The sequence below is a fragment of the Xenopus laevis genome, chromosome 5S (assembly GCF_017654675.1).
Source record: "Xenopus laevis strain J_2021 chromosome 5S, Xenopus_laevis_v10.1, whole genome shotgun sequence".
Lineage (NCBI taxonomy): Eukaryota > Metazoa > Chordata > Amphibia > Anura > Pipidae > Xenopus > Xenopus laevis.
Genome location: NC_054380.1, coordinates 46,451,456 through 46,466,406, shown reverse-complemented (window position 1 = coordinate 46,466,406; position 14,951 = coordinate 46,451,456). Strand labels below are relative to the sequence as shown.

Here is a 14,951-nt window from a genome sequence, read left to right as displayed (position 1 = left end):
TTGTTCAGATAGAGAACAGCAAGGCAAACATAACTTCTGTTTGTTTGTGGTCCCCATGACAATATCTCCGAGAAGCTGGCAGAAAACACACTGCAGACTCAGAACTCCTCTTTCTGCACTGCCATATTCTAAAGTAAGTTAGAAAGCTTTAATCAATTTTCTACAATCATATAATAGCTTTATATAGAAGTGGTATTAAGATGGCTAATTTTATTAAAAAGTCCACTGGGGGATAGAAATGTTATGTTGTAGGAGTATTTTACCAACGTATATACATACACATAGATGCTATGCAATACTGTGAAGATAACATACAGAAGAAAGTATATTAAGGAATCAAATACCAATGCAAATAGCACAGTTGTGGCTGCAGAAGGTTTTCTTCTTTTATCCCTGCTATGATGAGTTGTACATGGTCTGATTTTATGAGATCATGTGTAAAGTGGTTCTGAAAGTATAAATTTATCATGTGGTCATTCTATATAGTTTGTAAGATTTGAGCACGTTTGGTGACACAGATCCATGTGTTGGTAATTTGTATGACATTTCAAAATAATAATAATAATAATAAAAAGAGATCTTTTTGTGCTGTTCAACCCATTATTCTCAGTATTTGGTTTTTTACCATATACCCAACAAGTGTATCTTTAGGGCTCTATTTGTTTAAAGGAAAACTATACCCCCAAAATAAATACTTAAAGTGGACCTGTCACCCAGACACAAAAAGCTGTATAATAAAAGTCCTTTTTAAATAAAACATGAAATCCAATTTCTATTTTTTATTAAAGCATTCATAGCTGCTGTAAGCTCATTTAAAAATCTCAGCTGTCCTGGGCCCTGGGCATAGAGGCGGGCAGACAATTACTTTCACTTTCCATTCAGCACTTCCTAGAAATCGCTGCTCTCCCCACATTCCCCCATTCTATTTACCACTTAATTGTGTAACCAGGGCATGGGGATGGACATCAGGTCCCCCATTCTGGTGCACAAACAAGATTCTGAGCTGATGCAAGGCTTGTCTTAATAACAGTGTCCACAAAATGGATCCTGCCTGCTTGCTATAATTATGAATTACCAGACTGAAGGAAACAAGATTCAAATAATTTATATAGTGTAATTAAAGTTCATTTTGCTTGACTGATGTGATAAAATAGGATTATGAATATTTTTTTGGGTGAAGGGTCCCCTTTAAGCAACAGATCATTTACTGTATATCAAGTGGTATAATAAGGAATCTTACCAAACTGTAATATATATATTTAAGTAAATATTTCCCTTTTACATAGTTACATATTTAGATCGGATTGAAAAAAGTCCATCAAGTTCAACCCCTACAAATGAAACCCAGCATCCATACACACACCCCTTCATACCTTCACATAAATTATATATACCCATATCCATACTTAACTATAGAATTTAGTATCACAATAGCCTTTCATATTAGGTTTATTCAAGAAATCATCCAAGCCCCTCTTAAAAGCATTAACAGAATCAGCCATCACAACTAGTGATGGGTGAATCCATGCTGAAATTTGCAAAACGGCAAAGGATCCAGTCAATGGGCGTCAAAATAATTTGGACGCGTGTCAATTCTGATGCGCAACTATTTGGTCCAAATGCATTAACGTCAATGCACAATGAATAATTTTGACACAAGTAAATTTTTATGTGCACGCCAATTTTGATGCAGTTTCGCGAATTTAATTTGCCTGTGGTGAAATGCAGAAATTCGCCGCAAATTTGTGTCTGGCAAATTTATTCGCCCATCACTAATCACAACATCACCCGACAGTGCATTCCACAACTTCACTGTCCTCACTGCTTCAAATGAAAGTTCTGAAGGGGTGGCCATTCTATAATATACTAAGGGACAGATTTTTCAAAATTCAACCAACTGCAATTTATTGAAAAATTTGAATGTTTCAAACTCGGGTGAATGGGATTGACCTGAAACTCGAAAGATACATTTTGATAATCGAATTCGAATTTTTTTAAAAACTTGAAGTGAATTTTAACTATTCCCTAGTCGAATTTTGCAAAAAAAACCTTGAAAATTCGAATTTCAAAATTAAAATTAGAAATTAAAATTTTCACTTCGACCCTTGATAAATCTGCCCCTAAAAGTTATTTAAAGGTGAACCACCCCATAATTAATTAGGACATTTTAACACTGAAAATTACATAAATATCTTTATCTTTTAGAATCACTATGATTATTATGATTATAAGGTGTCAGTGACACAGCACTGTAAAATAAATAGGTGTATACTATGAAGAAACAGAAAACATACGAAAAACAACTCAGGTTCCTGCATAAACAAGCTTACAATCTAAAAGTATGTTCTCAGTCTCTTTCTCAGCTTAACGTATGTGAAAGAAGGAACTTCAAAATAGTAAGTGCTATTGGGCTGCATTCATACAGTATATTTTTTTAAACTTGTTAACACCGATGAGGGCAATGGCACACGGGAAGACTTGTCGCCCACAGTAATGAAAAAAAAGCAGGCAAAAAAAATATCCCCATGTGCCATTGCCTTAAAGATACTGTATGTAGCCAGAAACAATCTTGCTTTTCTTCTTTTTCGTGACTTCGAACTTTATGCAGTTTAATTTACAGGTTTAAAGGAAAGGAGAATAACTTAAATAATTGGGGGGGGGGGTGCAAGTTAGGCACTCCCTGCCTTTGTAATGAATTACCTGTGTTCCTGTTAGCAGAAATTGCGGCGGCCTGGGGTATTTCTGAGCAAGCACCACAGAATAATCCCTTCTCCCTCTTCACGGGTGTGGGTGCAAACATTTAACAGTGGGTCATAAATCTCCCCTTGTGCTATTGTCTTAGGTATATAGCCAGATACAATGATCTTGCTTGAACAATATAATAAGTAATTAAGTCTGTACCTGATTTAGTAACCCACAGCAACAAATCAGGTATAAGGGCAATGACACACAGAGCTACATGTCAAAACACCAGACCAAGGAATACCCTGCCATAGACACTACATGTTATCATTCAAAAATGCAAACAAAGGAGACAACTTTCAATATTGTCTATGGCTGGGTATTATCTAGTATTTTGTAGTCACAACAAAAAACAGACGACAAATAGCGCCCTGCATCTTTGCTCTAAGCGTTCACACAAGTGAATAGTACATTTTAATTGCTGATTCTTGCTAAGCCTGGTAGAAATGTGTTACTTATATTAAATTATGCCCCATTAAAGCCTGCTATAACAATATCATATGAAAATTAAAAGACACTCAAGTAATGGAATTCTCTGCTAAAGGAAGGAGGTCATGACTGGAGACATTGGATAGTTTAAAACAGGGGTCCGCAACCTTTTTTTATCTGTGTGCCACATTTATATGTAAAAACAATTGGAGAGCAACACAAGCATGAAAAGGGTTCCTGTGGGTGCCAAATAAGGGTTGTGATTGACTATTGGCTACTACTTGAATATTTCTAACTTGAGATAATTAATTAATTATTACTAAATATATTTAATTCTTTCACTCTACAGAGAAAGCAATTATTCCAAAGCGTAGATAAATATAAAATATATCTACAGTATATAACAGTACTACCATTTATACTATGTTGAAGCCCCAGCAGCAAGAAAAAAGCATATCCCTACCCAAACTTCTGGATGCAGTAGAAAAGGCGAATAAATATGAAACACGTGATTATACATCTGGTCATCTGAACCACAACCATCTCTTCCAGCCACAAACAACGGACAGAACATTTTGGAGAAGTGTGAAAGAAATAAAACAATCCTTGCCTGGTCAGAAGCAGTTTTCTTCCAATGAATTGGACATTAATGTAAAGAAAGTTGAGGATAAATTTACAAATATTTCAGTAAAGACCAGTCTGTTATCAACCAGTTCTAGGAACAATTCCTCAAATGTTCCCACAGGTCCTTATACCCCAATAAATACACCTTTCACGTGTTCCAAATCTGCAATCAATGTCCAGGAAAACCATGAATGCAAAGTCCATAAAAATGAATTTCTAGATTTTCCTGAAATAAAAATGTGGAACTTTAGCGCAAAAAAAGCATCACAAAAATATGAAGAGGATTTCCATGTTGTGCCTTCCTACCTGGCTGGACTAACAAGAGCTGATCAGTTCAACATGTTGCTGCAATTTAACAGAAAAGTTATTGGGACAGATGATATGACAAAAGATTTCTTCAAGAACACTTTAGCTGAACACCTTCAAAGGAAACTTGAAAAGGTAGGAAAAAACACAAAACATTAATTGCAGATGTTAAAGCAGCCTAGGGTTGAGCAGATATTCATGGTTACGCTGGTCAGGAATGGTTGAGTTTGCAGACACCATAAGCCTGTGAATTATTAGTTCTGAACAGTGGGACTCATTTATCAGCATTGTGTAAATTTTCACCTGGATAGTCAGCCATGGTAACCAATTAAAAAAATCTAATCATCAACTGGTTGGTATGGGTTACTGCCTAGGTGCAATTTTTTGATAATTGAGTCCCATTGATTAGCCTGTACAGAGCTCAGACCAGAAGAGTAAATAATCCTTAATAGAAGAGTAGATCCTTTTATAACAGCAAAGGGAAAACCCAATCTCATGGTTTTAGAACCATGAGTGTGGTTCATTCATTCATTCATTGTTCTACCTGAATTACTTGCTATAAGTTACTGCATTTGCATGGATTTGCACTATTCTTGTGATCACTGCTACATTGATGGCACTATTTATTGCTCTTAAACTACCCTCTGCACAGAAACATTGCAATGCAGACTTAAAATTTGCCCTCCCTCTCTAAATGCATAACTGATGGTGAATTACTGGGAATCATTTGAACTCTGTGAAAGAACCAATCATTCCTTTTCATTATTTGCCCACTGCATTCCAGGGACATGAAAGTTGGGCCCCAACACAGGTCACAGATCAAACAAAGTGACTGACGTTGTTTAGTACAGGTATAGGACCTGTTATCTAGAATGCCTGGGACCTGGGGTTTTCTGGATAACTGATTTTTCTGTCATTTAGATCTTTATACCTTAAGTCTACTAGAAAATCACGTAAATATTAATTAAACCCAATAAACTGGTTCTGCTTCCAGTAAGGATTAATTTATATCTTAGTTTAGATCAAGTACAGGGTACTATTTTATTACAGAGAAAAAGGAAATCATTTGTAAAAATCTGAATTATTTGATTATAATGGAGTCTATGGGGACCGCCTTTCCATAATATGGAACTTTCTGGATAATGGGTTTCCGGATAACGGATCCAGGGCCGGAACTATGGGTAGGCAGAGTAAGCTTTCGCCTATGGTGCAATCATAGGGATGGGCACACTTTTAAGGGGATTTTTAAAAAAAAAAAAAAAAAAAAAAATACACAGGTTTGCATGGCCTTTAATATGATGAAGTTTTGGCTGCTGCTGGCACAGGTGCAGATTGTGGGCAATATGAGGGATTGGCTGCTGCTGGCTCTGGTATATGCGGCAATATGGTGTCAGGTACACAGATGTTTGGGGCAATATGATGGATATTTGGCGCCTGTTAGCACAGGTATAAATTAGGGGCAATATGATGTGCATCAGAAGGGCTAAGCTGCCAGATCCCTTTAAATGATTTTAATATAGAGACAGCCCTGGAAACAGTTCAGATTTGCACATGCTTGTACCAACACTGTTCCTCCCAAAAAGCAGAACAGCTGGGTGGGGTTGAATTGGTTCAGTATCCCAAACAATGTAAATTATACATGCATAGATTTTTTTTGTTTTTCCGGATGTATTTATGGCAATCATCCTGCTGCTCTCTGTTTCTTTGCTTGGTTGCTTGTTTGGTTCTCAAGTTCATCAAGATTCATCAAGTTTTCCCAGTGCAACAGTCAATTAATACATTCCCAGTAATATGATAAAGGTGGGCACCCAACACAGGCCACTGAAAAGTCCAGGATTGCTGCCCCCCACTGCAGATGCAAGGCACCCCCTCTGGCTCCCCTCCCTGAGTCGAAACCATCCCCCCAAACCTAATTTCTGTCTTGTTCAGCCACGCTGGGGGCCCTTAAGGGAAGTCGGAAGCCACTTCAGGTTTTTTCCCCGGTGTCCCACCAGCCCAGTCCGACACTGGCTTTATTTATTAATGTTTAATGCAAGTAGCTTCTTCTATTTTATCCAGTACACTTTGGAGGTGTACAACAAAGATTAATCTCCCCAAAGGGTCTCCCTAGTGTCCCAGATATTCAGTGGAGGTCTCCTAAGGGAATACATGTTCTATATATTCTAGTGTAGTTATTGGAAGAGACTGGAATAATTTTACTCTGAATTTGCCAAACATTTAGCAAATTACTATGATAGGTCAGTTGCAGTAGAGGGCTTGCTAATGATTACTTTTCTGGCTTAAAAAGTATTACAGTGTTGAGTACTGCATAGGGATGTCGCGGACTGTTCTGCGGCGAACTTATTCGCGCGAACATCGGCTGTTCGCGTCCGCCGCAAGTTCGCGAACGTCGCGCGACGTTCGCCAATAGGCGTTCGCGTCAAAATCGTTCGACCATTCGGTCGCTAAAATCGAATGATTTTCGTTCGATTCGAACGAAAATCGTTCGATCGAACGATTAAAATCCTTCGATCGTTCGAATCGAACGATTTTCGGATGTTCGAAGTTCGCGAACTGTTCGCATTTTTTGCCGGTGTTCGCGAACGGCGTTCGCGAACACATTATCGGCGGTTCGCTACATCCCTAGTACTGCAATGAATGTGCTGTGAAATTCCAAATAGACAAAATTATATGGGATGGAAAGCTCTCTCGAATGAAAACCAATACCACCTTCATGTGTAAATGGCTTTTATTATGCTGAATAAGGCCTTTGACAATGTGGTATGCACAAAAAAATAATGCATTGTTAGTCTTGGTTGTCCTAAACCAGCATTTATTGTTTCAATAAATGTAAATATATATATATATATATATATATATATATATATATATATATATATATATATATATATATATATATATATATATATATATATTATTATGATGATGTCATTCTTAGATGAATACTGTTCTATACCTATGTAACATCTGAAGTAACATTTCATTTATTGCAGAAGCTATTGAAGATAGGCCACGTTACACCTCCACATTTTGAACGATTAAAGGTCTTTAGTGAAATATTTGAAGATATCTGCAAGAACTCATCTATTTTTGGAAATATTTTGAGGCAAATTAAGGTATTCTGACCATGGTATTCTGACCATGTGTTTCTTGTGTTGTCAAAGACTATTGTCCTAAATTTGTGTGACTGAACTTAATTCAGCAGTGTTCTAATACTAAGACTGATCCCCTGCATTGTTCATTTTTCTTTAAAGAGGTTGTTCACCTTCCAAAACCTTTTTTTCAGTTCAGTTATTTTCAGATTGTTCGACAGAAATAACAATTTTTTTCAATTACTTTCTTTTTTCTGTTTGTGACAATTTTTCTAATATTGAAGTTTAAAGTTTAATTTATCACCTCCTTATGCCTTTCTGAAGCAGCTCTGAGAGGGGGGGGGGTCGCCAACTCTGTAAACTGTTTTAAATTGACAAATAAGTTGATACATTTCTTGTATTTGTCCCTGCTGAGCAGAATCCCTGAGTTTCATTAAAGGCAACTGCTATAATGGATACAATAGTTGCTAATATTACACAGATGCTGCTGAGAAATGTCAGCTAATGTAGCAAATTGAACCAGGTTTACTGAGCTGCCAGACTGAAACATCAGAGACAGGAACATTACACTTTAAACTTCAATTTTGGAAAAATGATTTAAAATAAATAAAAAATGGAAAGCAAATGGAAAAAAGGCTTTATATCTGGTGAACATTTTTAAAATAGATATGGTTAAATCTATCTAGTAATTGAATTCTTTGGTGAAAGATGCAGAAAATAAATAAATCTATATCTCTTAAGACTAAGGGGCAAATTCACTAACCTGCCGAGTTGCGCTAGTGCAGGCTTCGCCGCACTTCGCCACACTTCGCCAGGGTGCCGCTAATTCACTAAAATCCGAAGTTGCGCTCAGGGAGGAGAACGGTAGCGAAGTTGCGCTAGCGTTAATTCGTCAAGCGAATCAAAGTTACGCTAGCGATGCCTAATTTGCATACGGCGCCAAGTTAAAGTTGAATGGACATATATGTAGCGGCAAATACATTACACTACACAAGGCTGGGAAAGCTTCATTAAATAAAATAGAGTTGATATTTTGCCCTATACATGTGCCCACTGTATAGTTTAGGTGCCATATGTTAGGAAATGTAGGGGGGAAGAAGGGTGCCCCCAAAAAAATTTAAGATCTTTTTCAGCCTATCAGCCTTAAAAAAGGAAAAAATGCCAGAGTTTTTGGGACTTAGAAAAAATGTCAACTTTTTTTTTGAAGCAACCCCTATCTACACTTTGCCTGGTCTGAGGTGGCGAAGGCAAGTCTGGCGCAAGAGGTAACATTCAGTAAAATTTCGCAAGTTAGTGAATTAGCGTAGTTACGTCGTCCCTTCGCCATAACGTAACTTCGCCTGGCGTAGGAGTGCGAAGTAGCGTTAGAGTAGGTCCACTTCGCTAGCGAATTTACGCCAGCGCACATTATTAGTAAATTGGCAAAGTTACAAAATGATGTCACACTGGTGAATTTGCGCTAGCGTTAGGCGCTTTGCGCTTTAGTGAATTTTCCCCTAAATATTGTTATTTTAATAGACACTTTATTTACAAAAGTGGCATGCTGTGCAAAGGGACATTTTTGGATGCAAATCCCCATGCAGTGTTTTTTCCCCCTAAACTATTATGATGAAGCAATAAATCGGCTTAATAACATGCAGCTTTTCTAAATTAGACAAACATTTTGAGAGCAGGACAGCATCAATACTATCACATCGTTGCAGGCACTGACAGCATCAGCTTCTACATTGCTTGGTGCAAGTTAATAGTGGCTATTGATGCAACCCAATAGTGGAACCCTGGACAGTGTCGGACTGGCCCACCAGGATACCAGGAAAACTCCCGGTGGGCTCATGTGTCAGTGGGCTTGCTTCTAAACATTTGGCCTATTTCATGGTCATTCCCTATTTCTTTATGGGAAAAAATGTGTAATAATGATAGAATTTTGTAACTAGATATAAAAGACTAGGAGTAGGAGAATAAAAAGTTTGAGTGAGGAGAGGAGGAATAATAGTTTGGAAAGTGGGCCCATGGTCTAAGGTTTTCTGGTGGGTCGACACTGGTCGTAGATCTACCCCCACATGCAAGTTCCCTTCTATGAATGTGTGCATTTGTGCTTAATCTATCAAAACAGATTGGATGGATGCATTGGTGCATTGGAGCCCTGGAGCATGTTTGACCACAAGTATCTTTGTGAATTGTGCCCATTTTGGTGCTTAGACATAGGTTTAGAAGCCACAATGAAAGATGTAAAGGAGAGGGCTTCCACCGAAATATAAACCCTAAAAAGTAACAATATACTGTAATTGTAGCCTTACAGTACATTCGTTTTTGAGTTGCTATGACCACCCGAACAGCATTTTAAAAAATTCAAGATGCAATATTGCAGAATAGGATATAATTCAAAAGCATACAAATTAAAAATTAAATGAATTAAAAAGTTACCAAGAATAGGCCAGACTATTACAAAAGTTAATTTAAAGGTGAACATCCTCATTTAAAATCCCTTATTGTTATAATATCAAATATATATTTTATACAGAGTGCATATGAACTTAACATTGGAAACCTTCTGGATGCGCAATCTCCAATTCAGACTGAGGTAAGTTGATTAAGGTAACAGAGGAAAATATCTCTTAACTATCTTTTGTCCAAGTTTGTTAAAGTGCACAGGTAACCTACAGTACTTTGGGTCTGTGTATGTGGTTTTCTTACAAACTACTGAATTTAATGTCCTCGTGTCAGCTGATGAAAGAGCAGCACATATAAGAAATGAATTTGACCAAATAATTGATCATTGAAGTGTTGCATATGGCTCTCTTTTTGTGAGGGAACTGCATACCCAAACAAGCTCTTAATTTTACAAGCATAACTGATACCTACTTAGTAACATCTGCTTTGAGCTTTCATTGGCTCTAAGTTGAATTCCCAGGCAATACTAAATGCATTTGCAACATCTCTTTCTCAAAGGTTCATTACACCTGCCCTGCAAATACTGGTTGGTGCTTTAATAATGGGTCACCCCAGGCAGCCCAAGCCCCAGGGATGTGCACAATAATTACAAATTTCTTAATTTGTCATTAACAAGTCTTTTTATGTTATATTCATTTTGTGATTATGAAGAGGTTGATGGCTGAAATAAGTGGCATGAAAAAAAGAGTTGTAGAAACCCAGGACGTAGAAGATGCTTTGCAAGCTGTAAGAAGACTGGAGCAGGAAGCTTACATTGCCTTAGAAAGAAATGAACAGTGAGTTATTTATTTATTTATTTTTAGAGTTCTATTAACACAGACAGCATTTGATATTACAAACTGTATATACATAGTTAAGTTGGGTTGAAAAAGACCAAAGGCCACCTAGTCCCACAACACCAAATAAATTCCTGTGCACACTAGTGATGTGCGGGCTGACTTTGCACCCACATTTGAGGGTGGGCGGGTCGAGCTCTTCTTCCTGCTCTCCCCACCCGCTACCTTACACTGCCGGCTTCCAGGGCCGGATTTACCCTCCTTGCCCCCCTAGGCCCAGCTACTGTGCCGCCCCCCCCCCCCCGCACGCATTTTCTGGATGTGAATCTTTTTCCAATCAGGACATTTATGCAAAAGTGGATCAGATGGATCAACTAGCAGTTAGGCTTGTTTGAGATATATCTATATATATTCTCTATATATAGACACCTTTTTATACATAGATGCAGAGAGAGATGTGTCCCTTGTTTTGATAAGTTTGTCAATTGTGCTACAGTGGGCAGCCGCAGCATCAGTTAAATATTTATTATAAAATAAAAAAGTCAAATCTTGGCAGCATCATAATCTTTGTAGTTCCTATTTCTCAGCAGACATTATCCCTTATAATACATGAGTGATACTCCGAGTTCCCTGTGTAACTCAGCCTGCAGCCTTGTGCCTTTATATGGTCACAGAACAACCCCTCAGTGACTCCTAATATCCTTATCATTTACAGTAGGGGGTACATTATCCCTTATAATACATGAGTGATACTCCGAGTTCCCTGTATAACTTAGCCTGCAGCCTTGTGCCTTTATATGGTTACTGGACCCCTCAGTGACTTCTAATATCCTTATCATTTACAGTAGGGGGTACATTATCCCTTATAATACATGAGTGATACTCCGAGTTCCCTGTATAACTTAGCCTGCAGCCTTGTGCCTTTATATGGTTACTGGACCCCTCAGTGACTTCTAATATCCTTATCATTTACAGTAGGGGGTACATTATCCCTTATAATACATGATGATACTCCGAGTTCCCTGTATAACTCAGCCTGCAGCCTTGTGCCTTTATATGGTCACAGAACCCCGTCAGTAACTTCTAATATCCTTATCATTTACAGTAGGGGGCACATTATCCCTTATAATACATAAGTGATACTCAGAGTTCCCTGTATAACTCAGCTTGCAGCCTTGTGCCTTTATATGGCCATAGAACCCCCTCAGTGACTTCTAATATCCTTATCATTTACAGTAGGGGGTACATTATCCCGTATAATACATGTGTGATACTCAGAGTTCCCTGTATAACTCAGCCTGCAGCCTTGTGCCTTCATATGGTCACAGAACCCCTCAGTGACTTCTAATATCCTTATAATTTACAGTAGGGGGTACATTATCCCTTATAATACATGAGTGATACTCAGAGTTCCCTGTATAACTCAGCCTGCAGCCTTGTGCCTTTATATGGTCACAGGACAACCCCTCAGTGACTTCTAATATCCTTATCATTTACAGTAGGGGGTACATTATCCCTTATAATACAAGAACTGAAATGGTTTTCATTTTGTAGGAAGCAGGAAAGGGACATAAAAAAATCTGTAACAGGTTTAGAAGTTAGAACACTTGTGATTCTGCACCTCCTGCAAATCTGCAAGTTGACTATGACATATTTCTCTACATGGCCGATATACAGCAGATCTGCAGGGGAAATATTAAATGTACATACCAGGAACAGATCACCTTGCTGGGACACACGCAGCACAGCAGAGGCAGCAGCAGCACGAGCACAGAGAGGAGTGGGAGGGGGCGGAGCCACAGCGGGAGATAGGCTGGAGGAGCGGTCCTAAAGCCAGCCGGATCTATCAGGAGCAGCCGACTTACACAAGATGTTAGGGGGCGCCTTCTTGCCGCCCCTAACATCTTGCCGGCCTAGGGGGCCTTTCCCTAAATCCGGGCCTGCCGGCTTCCGACTTCCATTTTTATAGCCGCACGCCTGCTTGCCCCGCCCCTTTTGTGACATCAAAGGAGGGACTGGCTGGTCAGCACAGGTCTATAAAAGGAACCCTGAAGTCAAGCTTGGGCGGGTTCGGGTTGAGTAAAATCCGACCCGCACATCACTAGTGCACACATATACACATACAGTACTTATACAGACTTATCTACTGTATACTCTCACACACATATATATATGAAAGTTATGTTTCTCTATTCTAAAGGAGTAGCATCTCATTATTTTATTTTTTCTATAGGAAAAGATCCCCCACTATCTCTAATGTCCTCTAATGTCTTTGTAAAGAGTAACAATGCCCCCCTCACAACCCCAGCAGTCTATACTCATTGTTCCTTCATCCCTTTAACCAGTTTAGTTGCACAACTCTGCACTTTCTCCAGCTCATTTACTTTTTAATATTTTAAAGCGGGATTGCCTTTAAAAGTTGTAACTATTAAACATTTTTGTGTTCAACCATTTGAGGGGCATACCACATTTCTTTTAGGATGGGCTCATGTCTAGGGCATTAGATTATCTTTTGTCTTTATTTTGCTTCCTTGGACATTTGTAATAATAAGTGGCCACTTCAATAATTTGCACCAACATCTCTAATAAAGAAGTTTATACGACTTATATGAACCCACCCTATTCAAATAGACCTAAGCTTAAGTGTACTAACAAAGTTTTGCTAGGCAGAAACGAATGTTAGAAATAATTCGCTAGGAAATGCATAACTATAAACTGGAAATAAACTAGTGAAAATGATTACACTACACGTGTTAAGTAAGGCGGATGGGGTTCAGGTAAGTATGGTACCCACACTAAAAACCAGGATCAGTCCGGTAGTTGATTATACTCACAAGAGCCCCAAACATAAATGGCATAAATCAAAATGCAAATGTATCATCTGTGTTTCTAGTCTTCCTTTTTCTCTATGTGGGCAATATAAAGTGACATATGCAGAAATTTTTAAAAACTTTTTAAAAATCTCTATTATAGCTTCTCTGATGTTCCTTGCTTACAAGGGGAATATACAGACGTGTATTTATTAAGCAGCATTTTATAGAATTTCCATTTTACTTCTCTATTTAACCCGGTTAAAGGGGACCCGTCACCCAAAAAAATTATTAAAAATCCTATTTTATCACATTAGTCAAGCAAAATGAACTTAAATTACACTTTATAAATTATTTGAATCTTGTTTCCTTCAGTCTGGGAATTCAAAATGATAGCAAACAGGCAGCAGCCATTTTGTGCACACTGTTATTAAGGAAAGCCTTGCATCATCTCAGAATCTTGTTTGTGCACCAGAATGGGGGACCCGATGTCCATTCCCATGCCCTGGCTACACAATTAAATGGTAAAGAGAACGGGGGAATGTGTGGAGAGCAGTGACATCTAGGAAGTGCTGAATGGAAAGTGAAAGTAATTGTCTGCCCCGCCTCTATGCCCATGGCATAGAGGAGGGGCAGACAATATTTGATTGACAGCTGAGATTTTTTAAATGAGTTTACAACAGCTATGAATGCTTTAATAAAAAATAGAAATTGGATTTCATGTTTAATTTGAAAAGGACTTTTATTATACAAATGTTTGTGTCTGGGTGACAGGTCCACTTTAAATCCTTTCCCAGTTAATATTTCTTGACTATCCACTAAAATATTTATTTGAATATGTATAAGAATGTTTAATAACACAAGGGTGAAGACTAAACTTAAATCAGGGGATGCATCTTCCATTATATAATCAGACTTTCTTATATATTAGGAAGGGGTAGGTTTAAGGTACTGTATGGCTTCTCTATTTATATGGTAAAAAATAACTCACATTATAATTTGAATTTGTGAATTTTTGTGCAAATAAATTTGAATTGTGGCAAAAATTTAAATTCGAACCTTGATAAATCACCCCCCTAACGTTTTTCTGCAGGTTGAGAAACAATTTGAAGGCAGAGTTGGCCAGGAGTGCAAAGAAGGACATAGAAACAGCTAAAGGTAAGAACGAAATGCCATACCAAATGCCAAAGTAGTATTTTATTGTTATTTATTAGGCATGTTTAACAATTCAAAAACTATAAAAAATATTAAGAAAATTAAAATTATAACATGTTAAAAGATAATTTAAAGTTGAACTGCCCCACTCCCACTAGTGGCCAGGTTTATAAGTAAATCTAAAAAGGGTACTATCCACAATTAGATCTACACATAGAATGACATACTGTATGACATCAGATTCATGTGTACATATCAGTGTCGGACTGGCCCACCGGGATACCAGGAAAACTCCAGGTGGGCCAAGGTGTCAGTGGGCCCTCATGCTGCTAAACATTTGGCCTATTTCATGGCCATTCCTTATTTCTATGAGGAAAAAAAGAGGCTAAATAGATGGAATAATAGATTATAGTAAGAAAACAGACTAGGAGAATAGAGGTTGATTGTGGAGATGAAGAATAATAGTACTGAGAGTGGCCCCTGGTCTAAGGTTTTATGGTAGGCCCCTGGTCTAAGGTTTTTGGGTGGGCCTCTGGTCTAAGGTTTTTGGGTGGGCCCCTGGTGTC

At 38.1% G+C, this 14,951-nt stretch overlaps 1 protein-coding gene across 2 annotated transcripts in view; it reads left to right on the top strand.

The window, feature by feature from the left end:
• Window positions 1-14,951, top strand: part of c6orf118.S (chromosome 6 open reading frame 118 S homeolog) — a 32,364-nt gene that overhangs the window by 562 nt on the left and 16,851 nt on the right. The window contains exons 1-6 of one of the 2 annotated variants that reach the window (XM_018265282.2): window positions 1-133; window positions 3,521-4,236; window positions 7,095-7,217; window positions 9,715-9,774; window positions 10,296-10,420; window positions 14,324-14,388. The exon at window positions 1-133 is cut by the window's left edge and continues 562 nt beyond it. In XM_018265282.2, coding sequence (XP_018120771.1) covers window positions 3,595-4,236; window positions 7,095-7,217; window positions 9,715-9,774; window positions 10,296-10,420; window positions 14,324-14,388 — 1,015 coding nt within the window. In that variant the 5' untranslated portion in view covers window positions 1-133; window positions 3,521-3,594. Of the gene's footprint in view, window positions 134-2,092; window positions 4,237-7,094; window positions 7,218-9,714; window positions 9,775-10,295; window positions 10,421-14,323; window positions 14,389-14,951 lie in introns of those variants that run through there. The other variant, XM_041564494.1, reaches the window with a different exon arrangement.